The sequence below is a fragment of the Microtus ochrogaster genome, chromosome 4 (genome assembly GCF_000317375.1).
Source record: "Microtus ochrogaster isolate Prairie Vole_2 chromosome 4, MicOch1.0, whole genome shotgun sequence".
Taxonomy (NCBI): Eukaryota; Metazoa; Chordata; class Mammalia; order Rodentia; family Cricetidae; genus Microtus; species Microtus ochrogaster.
Window position 1 is genome coordinate 50,263,277 of NC_022011.1, and position 14,144 is coordinate 50,277,420.

A 14,144-nucleotide genomic window follows, 5' to 3' on the forward strand; every position below is an offset into this window, starting at 1 on the left:
AACCCAGGTTCAATTCCCAGCACCCACATGGCAGCCTGGTCTACAGAGCTAGTTCCAGGACAGGCTCCAAAGCCACAGAGAAACCCTGTCTCGAAAAACCAAAAAAAAAAAAAAGATTTATATGTTATGTATACAATGTTTTGCCTGTAGGTATCCCTGCAGGCCAGAAGTTGACACCAGATTTTTTTATTACAGGTGGTTGTAAGCCACCATGTGGTTGCTGGGAATTGAACTCAGGACCTTTGGAAGAACAATCAGTGCTCTTAACCGCTGAGCCATCTCTCCAGCCCCGGGAGCTAGCTTCTGTCCCACCTCCATGGTGGCAGTCTGTCTTTTCCCAGACTTACCAGATACCTTTGCAAGGCTGGCCAGGCCACGACAAACATTGTTCACCAGCAGAACTCTGCCAGGGCACAGCTGGATGCTTCTCAGGAATAGCTCTACCACCTTCTCAAACTGACTCTCCTTTATGCAGCCTACAGAGCATAAACTTTGTTGCCTTATGTGTCCAGGGTCACCCTCCCTGTTACCAAGACCTCAGGCTGCTCACCCAACAAGGACAGCATCCAGAGCACCGCACAGCCAGCTTCAGCCATTTCCACGTCCTCGGGGTGCATGGCCAGCACCGAGGTGACTGCGACTGAGAGCTTCTGCAAGGGCTCTTTGTCCAAAGTGGCAGCTAGAATGAGGACAAGGGTGGGAGACACCATGCCACGTATGACGAGAGGTACCTGCTCTATGTGTACCCCTCCATACTGCTCTCTCCCACCAACAACAGCAGAGGACAAAGGGGACAGATGTCCTCAGAAACTGGGGCTTTCCAATGCCAGCGTCTACTGTAGACTCATCAGTAGAGATGAGGACTTTCTGCACTTGTGACATTAGCAGGATCTCTGCAGTTTTCTGGAGCTGCCATGGCTTGGAACCCTCTCTCCTAGAGCAAAACAGTATCTAGAAGGCCCTGGAACCCCCATCTTAAAACAAAAACCAGGATAGGGCATCAAGTTCTGGCTGACCTCTGAAGCCAGGGTTGCCTACTCACTGGATAGGCATCCTGAAGGCCTCCCTCTCTTATCTCACTTTTGTCTCACTGTGCCCCTGTGCTAGGCTCTCAGAAGAGCCCTATAGGGCTGGGGTTGCCCTCCTGTGCTTAAGGGATAAGATAGAGAGCTGCGGTTCTCAACCTGTAGGTTGTAACAGACTGAGAACTGCTGATACAGAGGCTCTACTATGGTGGCTCTCGACCTTCCTAATGCTGTGACCCTTTGATACAGTTCCTTGTGTTGTGATGACCCCTAACCATAAAGTTATTGGTGTTACAAATCATAATGTATATCTGTTTTCTGACGGTCTTAGACAACCTTTGTGAAAAGGTTGTTCAGCCCCCAAAGGGGTCGCAATCTACAGGTTGAAAGCCACTGCTTTAGCAGGTCTCATGCAGTGGGGCTTGTAAAGGGAGGGCCTCACCATCTATCAGGAGGGACCAGAGCAGGCTCAGGATAGCAAGGCAGATGTCCCTGTCCTCCTGGAAGTGGTCCAGGTGCTCTTGGGCAAGCAGAAACAACCCCTCCTCCTCCAGCTCTTCAGAGATCAACCCTGTGGACAACCACAAACACTTGGAGGAAAGGTATCTAAAAATCCTTTTCCCATTGGGCTGATGCAATCCCTAGCCTGCCTGGCTGGTCTATTTTATACCTACCTCTAATAAGCCTCTCACTCAAGTGGGCTTAGTGTAGGTGAGAAGCCAAAGGCATGGAGTGGCTCAGTGTCTAACCTTGACCTGACCTGTTAACTACTCATTTGATTCTTGGCCACTGTCCTCAGCTTCCAAGTAGTACCCATGCTGCCATTAAGAGCAGAGAACAGTATGGCTATCCATCTTGAGAATGAGCTCCTCTCCTGCCCATCTCCCAAGGCCTCTGTTCCGTCCCTGGATTTTTAGAGTAGAAAGGAAGGACAGAAAAAGACCAGCACACTCACCTTGGCTGGAGATGATAGTGAGCAGGTTGTAAACCATGGTAATAAGCCTTTCAGATTCAGGGTGGCTCCTCAAGGCATTCATCAGAAAAGAGATGATAAAATGGTCCCTTGGGATCTCAGCTTCTGAGTCTTGTGCCAGTGCTGATGGAGCCAGACAAAGAACGTGGGTTAACCCCACAGTTGGGGCTCTAAGGTTGAGCCTAGTGGGTACAACATCATCTCTTTGAACTAAAGAAACAGATCTGTCTGTTATTTAGGTCGGGTCTTTGTAAAGATGGGGGCCTTGCTCACCAGCAAGCTTATAGCATCTAGTTCCAGTTCTGGCCTCCAAGACCTTGCTGGGTCCTTCCCAATGAATATTTAGTGGAATTTGTGGGCTCTTGCTTGGTGGTAGAGTGCTTATCTAGTATGCAAGAGGACCTGGATTTGATTACCCCCTCTTCCCTGAAAATAGACACAATCTGTGTGGTGGTTAGGCCCTCAGTATTAAGACTAGAAAGGTAAAGGGCTAACTAGATGCTCCAGGCTTAAAGATGTAGCTTGTTTTCTTCCTGTTCCTGAGTGCTGGGGGAGCTCAGCGGCAGAGTGCTGTCCCCCTGCTGGCAGTCACACCCTCCAAGCCCACTAGACCATCCTGTCCAGCTCTTATGATAGAGCTGGGGAACAGTTGAGAGAGACGGGCTTATGCAGGGTCCCTGACCCCATGTAGACCCGGTGAGTGCAGACGTTAATTATGCCCTCTCTCTGAGATGGAGTTACATAGGCACAGAAGGGAACAATAGACTGGAAAGACAGATGCTGGGGATGAGTGGGGAGTTGGAGGAGCTGGTGAGGCAGAGGAACCAGGAGGGTGGGGCTTCTCCATCCAGTCTGGTGCCTACCTTGGCCCAGAACACGCAGCAGCAGGGAGCAGGTGCTGAGCAGAATGTCCAGGATCCTCTCGTGCTGCTTGATGATGTTGAGCACCTCCTCCACCAGCTCTGGGGGCCATGGCAAGCCTGTACCGCACACAGCACAGTGAGGCACAGGAGCAGCTGGGCTGTGTGACCCAGAGGCTGCTGGGAGCCCACTAGTGAATACAGAGGATCCATGTGGGTGAACACAAGGGCAGAGAAGGATGAGCAGCCTGTGTGTTCATGGAGCTCATGAAGTAGACCATCTGCCAAGGTCCACATCCTGTGTTGTCCAGGCTAACTTGGAGTTCCTGGGCTGTAGTGGTTTTCTTGCCTCAGCCTCTTGAGTAAAAGACCACAGGCACAATGACACCATGCCCAGCTCTGCCAAGGCATATACTTGAAGCAGCTTCAAGAAGCAAGTCTTGCCGGGCGATGGTGGCGCACGCCTTTAATCCCAGCACTGGGGAGGCAGAGGCAGGCGGATCTCTGTGAGTTCGAGACCAGCCTGGTCTACAAAGCGAGTTCCAGGACAGACTCCAAAGCCACAGAGAAACCATGTCTCGAAAAACCAAAAAAAAAAAAAAAAAAAAAAAAAAGCAAGTCTTCTCAGCTCACTTTTAGATACCAAAGCTGAGAGTCAATGATGCCTGTATAAGGGGGCTGGAGAGATGGCTCAGAGGTTAAGAGCACTGGCTGCTCTTCCAGAGGTCCTGAGTTCAAGTCCCTGTAATCACATGGTGGCTCACAACCGGCTATAATGAGTTCTGGTGTGTATATGCATAATAAATTAAAAAAAAATGGCTGTGTAAACCCAGCCCCTGTGGCTGTCACTGTCTTGAGACTTGGCTTATGAAAACAATGTCAGATTGAGGAACACTTGTGCCCAGGAAATAACCACAGGATGTTCACTCTGACGAGGCCGAGGAAGAGGCAGCTCTGGGGTGGTGGATGAGGCCCACTATTGGGCTTATAGCCCCTGTTATCCAGAAAGACAACTGTCTTGCCCTGGGCTTTATCTCGGCTACAGTCTCACTATAAAAGGGACTTCGGGAGAGTAACGGCCAATATGAGGGGTCTGTTAACTCATTAGGAGTCACACATCAGCCTCCTTATAACCTCTGCTGTCCTAACCACTCAGACAGATCTTTGGTGTCCTCTGGATGTGTTTTGTGGATGGACAGGTAGATGGAGGAATGGGTAAGACGGGTGAGTGAGCAGATGGAGGAAGGAAGGAAGTGACGAACTAGCTGGAGGGAAGGGTGTATGGATGGTAGACGAGTATGACATGGGAGCAGGAGAGACAGGAAAGCATGTCTTCAGACATTTAAAATCTCCCAAGAAGCCGTAATGCCAGGAAAGAGTTGTTCTTGAGCATTCTGGTAAGAGGGCAAGTTGGTGTGCTTGTGGAAGATGGTATGCAGCATTTACACTTGATATCCAGGGGTACAAGCACGCGCAGCCACGTATGCCAAGTGGTCAATCGTGGTGCTGTTTATAAAAATGGAAAATGAGAAGTAAGCAGATGCCCACTGTAGAGATGGTGGGACAGATGGATGGGTCTCTTTAGCCAGGTGTGATGGTGCACACTTGTAGGTACTCTAGGGGCAGAGGCAGAAGGACCACAAGTTCAAGGACTTTTTGGACCACACAGAGAGTTTGAGACCAGCATGAGCAACTTAGTAAGACCCTTTCTGAAACTTTAAACAAGGCCTTTCTCCTATAGTTGTCCAGGTCTCAGTCCTCTTGCCTCAGCCTTCCTAATGCTAGATGGATTTCCTGTTGACCTGTGAAATCATGCGGAAAAGCCAGCCTCTCTCCTACCCTCCTCTGCTAGTAAGCATGGGATCAGGAAGAATTCCAGTTAGCAGCCTGAAATGAAAGGCTGGCAGTTCCCACCCCCATCCACACTGCTCCATTTCCACCTCCCAGCCTTTCCCAGGAGCCTGGGGGAGGTGCCTGCACCATTACCTAGATCTTCCTCTGGCATTGTCACAAGCTTATTAAGGGCCCTGAGCTGGACCTCTGGTCGGGTGGAGAAATTCTGCATGACATCTGCAGGAACAAGAACATATAGGAAGCCTACTGAGGGCCGTGCTTGCTGTCATACACTCTGGCACACAGGAAGCACACAGCAAGTGAGGAAGACACCCAGCATCCAGGGTGTGGAGTCAAAGGGCATAGGACTCTGGACAACATGGGCACTGAACAGGTCTTAACCACACAGGGGATTTGTCCAGTGGGAGCAGGGGATGGAGGAGCGGGGAAAACACAGGCAGGGCCAGGCTGCTTAAGCCAGGGCAGGGTATACAGCGTGGGGGGGGGGGCCTGGAAACTGACCACTCACTAATCATGCATAAGCAGCAGGTCTAGGACCAAGTTGTGGGAGACACTAAGCCTCTTTTATTTATTTATTTATTATGTATACAATGGTCTGCCTGCATGTGTCCCTGCAGACAGAAGTTGGCACCAGATCTTATTACCGGTGGTTGTGAGCCACCATATGGTTGCTGGGAATTGAACTCAGAACCTTTGGAAGAGCAGGCAATGCTCTTAACCGCTGAGCCATCTCTCCAGCCCCGACACTAAGCCTCTTAAACTAATGCCAAGGCCACAGCAGCTCCCAGCACTGCCCCGTGTCCCCACTGTCACCTAAGACGTTGGCCATGTTGCCTTCCAGTAGCACATCAGTGATGAAAATGGGAACCGCCTGCCGGTGCATGTTCAGAGCAACACAGGAGTTTCTGAAGGAGCTGCTCATGAAGGTGATTCGGATCACATCCCTGGCAAAGGAACAGAGAATACAGGTGGCTTTCCATAAGAGCCTCCCTCTGCCTTGGGCTGTGGGTGACCCATAGTGGCAGATGCTAAACAGCAGTCTTCCTGGTGAGTAGGGCTTCACTGTGTCTCATGTGTAGCTAGTAACCATCTTTATAGTTCCATTTATAGGAACCTGCTCTACTCTATGAAGTAGACTCTATCTGTGGAAGGGCCTTCAAGGGTGGTCCTGGGTCCAGAACTTTGGCTTTATGCCCCTTTCTTCCTTAAAAACATGAACATTGGGTGGTGGTTGCACACACCTTTAATCCCAGCACTCAGGAGGTAGAGGCAGATGAATCTCTTGAGTTCTAGACCAGCCTGGTCTACAAAGGGAATTCCAGGACAGCCAGGGCTGCACAGAGAAACCCTGTCTTGAAAAAAAAAAAGAGAGAGAGAGAAAGCAGAAGAAAATAATAAATAAATAATAAATAATAAATAAAGGTATGGTGGCACATACCTTTAATCCCAGTACTTGGGAGACAGAGGCAGGTGGATCTCTGAATTTGAGGCCAGATTGGTCTACAAAGCTAGTTCCAGGATGGCTAGGGCAGTTACAGAGAAACTGTCTCCAAAAACCAAGCCGAAACAGTAACAAAAACATGACAGGGTTTCTGACTGACATTATTAGAACAGAAACTCCCTGGACTCCTGAAAGTGATGCGTGTCCTTGAAGTTGTTCTACAGTCCCTGGGAAAGCAGAGCTGCTTGCATCTTTTTTTTTTTTTTAAGCCAGATGTGCACACCTTAATTCCAGCAGTCAGGAAGCTGAGGCAGGAAGATCACTAAGGATTCAAAGCTAGCCTAGGCCACAGAGTGAGACCCAATTTAAAAAAACAAAACCAAAAAACCCCCCAGCATATGCTCAAGATTAGTGGCTGCCAAGTACTTAAGGAATATATGTGGACCAATCAGGACAGCTTTCCGTGTGTGAAGGTGGGAAGATACTCAGAGGTACACTGATAGGCTAAAAGAAGACCCAGCCCTGGGCTCACTTGATGCCTAGTCGATCAGAGGGATTGATGTGCAGCATGTAGGGCAGAAGCAAACAGAAGATCTCTGCACCGGGGATCTTCTTCTCCTCCATAGACTTCAGGATGGGCTTCAGGCTGCCTGGATGTTGGCGGATGCCCTTCCGCAGGTGCATGGCTTCTGTGTCCTTCAAGGAAAAAGAGCATCTGACTTGGACTTCTCTGAGCCATGAAGATGACCGCTGCTATCAGTGTTCCCTCACCAGGCTGAGCAAGAGCTGAGGCAGGGGCCTGGGGAAAGTGAACATCCTATAGCCTACATGGAACAGAGAGAAAGTCAGGGTAGTATGGTAAGAAGAATGAGGGCAGGTGGCTTCTCCACAAGACACTTACATCCAGGAAGGAGCAAGTAGCCATGTCTAGAATGATGCAGCCCAGGGACCAGATGTCAGATTTGCAGGTGAAGGAGAATTTGAGAGTTTCAGGAGCCATCCAGGACTTATGGCAGGGGTCTGTGGGCAAGATCAAGGTGGAAGAACCACTGCGTCCCATGTTCCCTGGGGACAGGGAAACAGCAGAGCAAACCTGCCTCAGCACTACCACTCCCCTTTTGGGTGTTTTGAGAGAGGATCACCTGTATCCCATATTGGTCTTGAACCCCAGGTCTTTCTGCCTCCTAGTGCCGAGACATCAGGCTTGCTCCAGCACACTCAGCCACACTGTCCCCATTTTAGTATTCCTTTGCAAGGGCTCACGTCAGGAACCCTTCGGTCACCCTCCTTGGGCCAGATGAGAATCGCAAGCTGTAGCAATGAACCCACTGTTGGGACAGACCTTAACCTCACCAGGGAGGCCTGTCCATCTGGGTGCTATCTGGCAGGCTGGCCCGAGTGGCTGCCTATCAGTGTGGCAGCAAGCAAGAGATGGGAAAGACATATTCCAGAAAAACTAAAGTGTGGCCCTCTTTGAACAGCTTATCCCTTCTAAATGTCAGGACCTCAGGGCAAAGTTCTGGCTGCCCTGCCTCATTCCTAAACCTGAGCCCTGCAGAAAGAAATGAAAGTACAGGGCCCTTGCCCTGTTCTATCAGCATGCCTGGCCTCAGGTAGTCACTTCATTTCCCAGTCAAACGGCAAAGTCAGACCCCAAGGAACACACCATCGACACCTCCAAACCACCCTTCCATGTGCCCACCTAATCGCCAGTCCATGCATCCGTCTGCCCGTTCATCTACTCACTCACCCATACTCGGTGTGCCAAGGACAATCTCTGCCACCACAGGACTCTGACTTCTCTCCCAGGGTTGCTCTGTCTATCTGGGCAGCTGTTAGCAGGCTTGCTACTCCATCCCTTTTACCCTACCATCTTTTCATCCCCTGGGCTATTTTTGGGCCTCTGTGGATCATGCATGGTCAGTGCCTACATCCCAGAAGACTTGTGTAACACTAAATGCAGCTTCTGTCCTTCTTGGATGCTCTCTTCCCCACAAGAATCAGCATCTCTAGAGAGGCCCACGACCATTGCTGTGCTTCTGAGGGCTCCTTCTCACAGGCTGGCATCCTCTGGGCCCTGTGCCTTACCCACAGCGGCATGTCTACTGTGTTATGCCCTAGGTAGGAGGTCTCTGGACCATCTGAGCCAAAAAGACCAGCCCTAAGAGTAGCCACTGCCCTCTGGATGCCAAGAGCCACCACCTCCCTTGGCACACATTCCTAGACAACCCCCTCTCCCCGGCCACCTTCTTCTGCTCGGACATTCCACTTGGCTTCATGTGTCATCAGTGCCTGGGAGCTCAAGTCCTGCAGTTTGCAGTAGTTTTCATTGACAAGGGCGATGTTGGAAGGCTTCAGGTTCCTGCAACCAAAAGCAGGGACCCCTGGTGCCATGCAGCAGCCTGAGCAGGGCTAGCACACACCTGAGCCTTAAGCTTGCTCTCCCAAGCCAGGTCCAGCCCTTTTCACTCTTCAAGAAAATGCCATGCTCATATTAAATAATTGTTTCTTTATTTTTTTATTTTATTTTATTTTATTTTTTGGTTTTTCGACACAGGGTTTCTCTGTGGCTTTGGAGCCTGTCCTGGCACTAGCTCTGTAGACCAGGCTGGTCTCGAACTCACAGAGATCCACCTGCCTCTGCCTCCCGAGTGCTGGGATTAAAGGCGTGCGCCACCATCGCCCGGCAAATAATTGTTTCTTAAAATAGTGGTGCGGGACAATTGTTCCGGGCAGGACAGAAACCCAGACAACAAAATATGACTTCTATTCAGTTTCTGTACATTAGGGAAGACCCCTTCTCCATTGAAAGTACAAGCACTGAGGCCCCTTATTGGAGAAGGTACCCATTCTTCTGTACCGCCGGTGACATTAACATGGGCACCCATTCACTTTGCACGTACGGCCCGTGTTGGTGGAAGCTATCTCCCAGATCCTCCCACTGTAGATCTTGGGCCTGAAGCTGGGTGCAGGGGTCAAAGGATAGGCCTGGATTGCCCCGACTCATACTGGCCTGTCCAGAGGCTGTGCTACTGCAGGCAACCTCACCTCTCTTCGTTGGCATCTTATCTCTGTTCCCTTGCCCTTTAGAACCACCCCGCCCGGCCCCCACACTGTCACAGCCCTGTGACTTTGGGGTGAGTCAGGCGCTCAGAGGCTTCCTGGGGAGGTGCCCTGTTCTCTCAGACAAGCGGACGGGGAGTTCAAAGAAGATGCCCCATCCTGCTCAGATCTGGACCTGGGAGTTTTGGACAGTCCCCATCGTCACCTGTGAATGATGTTCAGCTGGTGCAGGTACTCGATGGCATCCAGCAACTGGCTCAGCATGGTGTGCATCCACTGAGGAAGAAGTAGGGGATGCAGTGTTGGAAGGGGCCTGGGAACTTCCTAAAGGGCAGTCTCTGCAGAGCTGGGTGCATATGACCATACAGTCAGTGGGGCAGTGACATGCTGGAGATGCTGGGTGCCCTGGGGCTGCCAGTGGCTACTTGATGGAGGAAGGTCATTGGTTAAGTAATAAAGAAACTGCTTGGCCTCATAGGTTAAAACATAGGTGGGGAGCTGGAGAGATGGCTCAGCGGTTAAGGGCATTGCCTGCTCTTCCAAAGGTCCTGAGTTCAATTCCCAGCAACCACATGGTAGCTCACAACCATCTGTAATGAGGTCTGGTGCCCTCTTCTGACCTGCAGGCATACATATGGACAGAATATTGTATACATAATAAATCAATAAATATTTAAAAAAAAACATAGGTGGGAGGAGTAAACAGAACAGAATGCTGGGAGGAAGAGGAAGTGAGCTCAGAGGCCATGCTCCCCTCTCCCGGGCAGACATGCGATGAAGCTCCGACCCAGGATGGATGTAGGCTAGAATATTCCCGGTAAGCACACCGTGGCCCCTATCCTGATAGAGGAGCTCACTTAATGGTTTCCCAGATTTCTACCAATGTCAAAGGTGCAAGCCCACCCCAGAGCCTGCTCCTGAGGTGCAAGCAATGAAATGAGCTACATGCCTCCTCTGAGCCTCTCGGGGAGATGGTGTCTGGCCCACAGGTGCACAGAAAGTCTCAGAGGGAAGCATGCTCAGACCATCTCTGGAGGGTACTAGGCCCAAAGGTTAAAGTGAAAGCTTATAAGGGTCTAGAAGAAAACTAAGGAAAGCCCCGTGACCTCTGACCAAAAGGTCCTGACCGCAGGAGGATATTCATCAACTGGCCTCCATTACCCCAAGAACTGCCTATCACAAGGTAGTATCAAGCAAGTGAACTGGCAAGCCCCACACTGATATCTACCATATGTAAAGAATGTCTACAAATAAACAAGAAAAAAATTTGAATGGACAGAGGAGTTAAATGTGCAGAGGAGTTAAACAGGCAGAGAAGAAAACTCTGAATGGCCAAAATGTTGCTGGAGGCCTATAATTCCAGAACTGAGTGAGTTCATGGTCACCTCAAAAAATAAAGCAAAACAACAAGAACAAAAAACAAACAAACAAACAAACACAGGGGCTGGAGAGATGGCTCAGTGGTTAAGAGCATTGCTTGCTCTTCCAAAGGACCCGAGTTCGATTCCCAGCAACCACATGGTGGCTCACAACCATCTGTAAAGAGGTCTGGCGCCCTCTTCTGGCCTTCAGGCATACACACTGACAGAAAATTGTATACATAATAAATAAATATTTTTTAAAAAAACACAACATAACAAACAAAAGCACATATCTAAAAAATGTGTTTCCCTGGTCTAATGACAGGAAGTGCAAATTAAAGTCATAACAAAATGTCACTAGCCCCTCAATTCTTGACAGGGAAAACACAGGCCCCATGATAACCGACCAGAGGACCAAATGGAAGGGAACCCTCTTTGCTTCTGGGGAAGGTAAACCCTGACCAACATGCTTCTGCTAGAATGCTTACTGAAGCCACATCTTCTGCTGTCGGGTTCAGGAACCCAGTCCTGGGTAATTAGGCAAGAAACGAGCCCTTCCCCCAATGCTCCTGGCAGCCTTACTCTACAGCCCTGACTGGGGGTGACCAAAGGCTCATCTGTGCAGGAGAGGCAGAGCCACTGGGCACTGCCTTGCCATGAACAAAGGTGTCTAGCTGACCACAGGGAGAAGCAAGTCATGGCTAGGCCTGAAAGGCATAGGGCTGAGTGGACAGCATGTATTTGAGCCACACACTGAACTCACCTCGATGACCTCTAGGAAGTGCGTTAAAGTCTCTGGAAGCAGAACCCCATCAGATGCTTCTGCCTTGCAACTTTCTGGGTCCTAAGGATGTCTAACCCTTAGCACTGGGCTGCTGGTGGTATGTGCACAGTGCATCAAAATATGCAACTGAGATACGTGCATATTGTGGTAGAATGCCTCCGTACATGGAAGAGAAACTTAATTAAGGTCAGACCCTTCGGCTCCTCTGTCTCCTACTGCAGGGACTTTTAGGTGGCCACCAGACTTGGTGGCTCAGAGTGTCTCTTACCTCAGAGTCAATAGTCTCTTTTCTATTCCTCTTATACTCCATGACATTCTGGAAGGTTCCTTTGGCGTAATAGTCCATCACCAGGCAGAGGAACAGAGAGGAGATCTGTCAGAACACAAGGCCCCTTAACCAATTGCTCAAAGCCTGGGTCTGGGGGCTGTGTAGGACCCCTTACTCCAGGGCATCTTCCAATGGCCACCGTCTGTGGTGGCAATGAATGGTAGCACTGCCCAGTGGGGCCCCCTTACTCTCTTGTGCCCATTCCTATGCCATACCGCAGCGGGCCCTGTGGTTGTTCCTGGCCTCTGTGTGTGCAGAGCCCTTTGTGGAACTGTCCTTACTCCTCGATTGGTGAACAGTTCCTCTCTTAAGACTCTGGGAGCTCCTCTGAGGATCCCACCCTGCTCAGGGCCCAATTGTAGCCAGTGGCCAGATCTGTTTCCTCCAATGAAACGTCCTCTCTGAAAGCAGCAGGGTGCTTGGGAAACTCTGAGGGGTACGTGCAGTGAGTGCCCTCTCTAGCCCCTAGTTGTCAACCCAGCAAGGAAACTGATGTGGAGATGGGACAGAGTGGAGGCCCTTCAGTCCCCTCTGCAGGTGGGCTTTAGGAAAGCCCTAGTCATTACTGAGACAGGAAGTCCTTTGCCAATAGGGCACAGGTCTGGGAAGCCCCTCTCAGGATCCACTGTGAGGTATGGGGGCTTCAGATTCCATCATAAACTGAGAATAGTGTTCCTACTCTGCTCTCCTATTTAGTAACTGTTCTGGAGCCAGGAGAGTAAGGAGTCCACAGCGTGGGGACAATTGAGGGAGGGGACAGAAGAGCAGCTTCCCAGTATCAGCCCCTTCCACAGAAGCCAAAACCTCACCATTAAAGATGCAGTCTGAAGCCTAGCACCTGACCTCCTGTTTTAACTGACTTCTACCCACTGTGTGGAAGTGGCTGACAGGCCTCCTGTGATGAGGCTGTTAGGGGAGCATTTGAGATCACACATAGGAGCCAGGCGATGCCAGCCTCTCAGTGATCCGTGCGGTCAGCGGCTGGGCTGTAGGTGCTCCAACCCACCTCATTGTTCCACATGATGAACATCTCATGGTACAGAGAGATGTTGGGGTGCTGGAGCTTCATCAGGGACATCAGCTGTACAGAAAGGGAACAGAGTGTCTCAGTCAGTACTGCTCTGCTACATGTTCCAACCAAGAGGTGGGTCACCGGCTCTGGGTGGGGGCGCCATGTGTGTGTGCGCAAGGAAGTTGTGCAGCCTGCTGGGGAGAGGCCAGGAGGCTGGTGTGGGACTCCAGAGTGGGCGCCAGGAGAGGAGAGAGCAGGCTGGGCTGGAGACAGTACTGCGCAAAGTCACAGTGAGAAAAGTACTTAGGAAACAAACCCAGTCAGGCAGCAGAAATGGCCTCCTGGACTCTGTGGCCAGATGGGCAATAGTTTTGCCTGGAAGCTGGGTGGGAAAGCACCCGGCCTGGTACACATCATTGGGAATGGACAACATGTCCGTGAGATGGTGGACCGTCCCATGCTCTTTCCACATGTCAGAATGTCACTAGGTCCTCCTCTGCCCCAGTGATGCTGTGTATGACACAAGAGATGTTGACTGGCAGTGTGCAGGGACAGGCAACTCCAGAAGGAAACCAACCGGCAAGTGACCATCATGGAGGAGGAGATGCATCTCACCTCGGGTGACATTGCTAGAAAGGCCCAAAGAAAGTGCTTATAGCGCTGTCTATGAAGCTTGAAACTGAGGCCATCTGTGGCTGTGAGGGTAACTTACAGCCCACCGTCCTCCCACCCTTCCCTGGCCCTTCCTTCTTTCATGCCTCGCGTAGTTGAGGCTGCTGCTTTACCACAGCCACATCTCAGCCTTGAGTCTGAGCCTCACATGCAGTCCAGGCTGCCTCCAACTCAAGACCCATTCAATGCCAGGACTGGGTGTGCACTGGCACACTCAGCAAACACACTGGTTATGTTTTCTTTGTAAATATTTTCTCTGTGTGCTTCCAAAGTTTGTATTGTTCTTCTTTTATAACTAGAAGAAAAAAATTCCCGTTCAGTGCTGGCGATAGAACCCAGGGTTCTGAGCAACTGATGCACAAACCCCACCACTGTACTACAGTTCCAACACTGAAGAAAAACATCTTCAGAAACTGTGAGCTGACTTAGTGAGCGAAGGCAAAGGAGAGAACCAATCCCCCAAAGATGTCCTCTGAACTCCTCAGGTGTGTTAAGAGTCACACATATGCACGCGCACACACACACACTAAACAAATGTAAAGAAAACAAGAACATTTTTTTTCTCAGACAGGGTTTCTTTGTGCAGCCTTAGTTGTCCCGGAACTAGCTCTGTAGACCAGGTTGGCCTTGAACTCTGAGATCTTCCTGTTGCTGCCTCCGGAGTGCTGGGATTAAAGGTGTGTGCCACCACCTTTCAACAAGAAGATTTTTTTTTTTTTTTGGTTTTTCGAGACAGGGTTTCTCTGTAGCTTTGGAGCCTGTCCTGGAACT

At 50.4% G+C, this 14,144-nt stretch overlaps 1 protein-coding gene across 1 annotated transcript in view; it reads right to left on the bottom strand.

Annotated features, from left to right (window-relative positions):
- The window catches only part of Stkld1 (serine/threonine kinase like domain containing 1), a 21,447-nt gene that overhangs the window by 1,954 nt on the left and 5,349 nt on the right, over positions 1-14,144 (bottom strand). The window contains exons 4-16 of the mRNA XM_026778631.1: positions 12,696-12,770; positions 11,630-11,734; positions 9,422-9,492; positions 8,400-8,515; positions 7,055-7,173; positions 6,686-6,849; positions 5,526-5,656; positions 4,845-4,928; positions 2,862-2,978; positions 1,981-2,121; positions 1,468-1,596; positions 551-679; positions 348-476 (exon numbers count right to left, since the gene is read on the bottom strand). Of these exons, the coding sequence (XP_026634432.1) occupies positions 348-476; positions 551-679; positions 1,468-1,596; positions 1,981-2,121; positions 2,862-2,978; positions 4,845-4,928; positions 5,526-5,656; positions 6,686-6,849; positions 7,055-7,173; positions 8,400-8,515; positions 9,422-9,492; positions 11,630-11,734; positions 12,696-12,770 (1,510 nt within the window). The remainder of the gene's footprint in view (positions 1-347; positions 477-550; positions 680-1,467; positions 1,597-1,980; positions 2,122-2,861; positions 2,979-4,844; positions 4,929-5,525; positions 5,657-6,685; positions 6,850-7,054; positions 7,174-8,399; positions 8,516-9,421; positions 9,493-11,629; positions 11,735-12,695; positions 12,771-14,144) is intronic.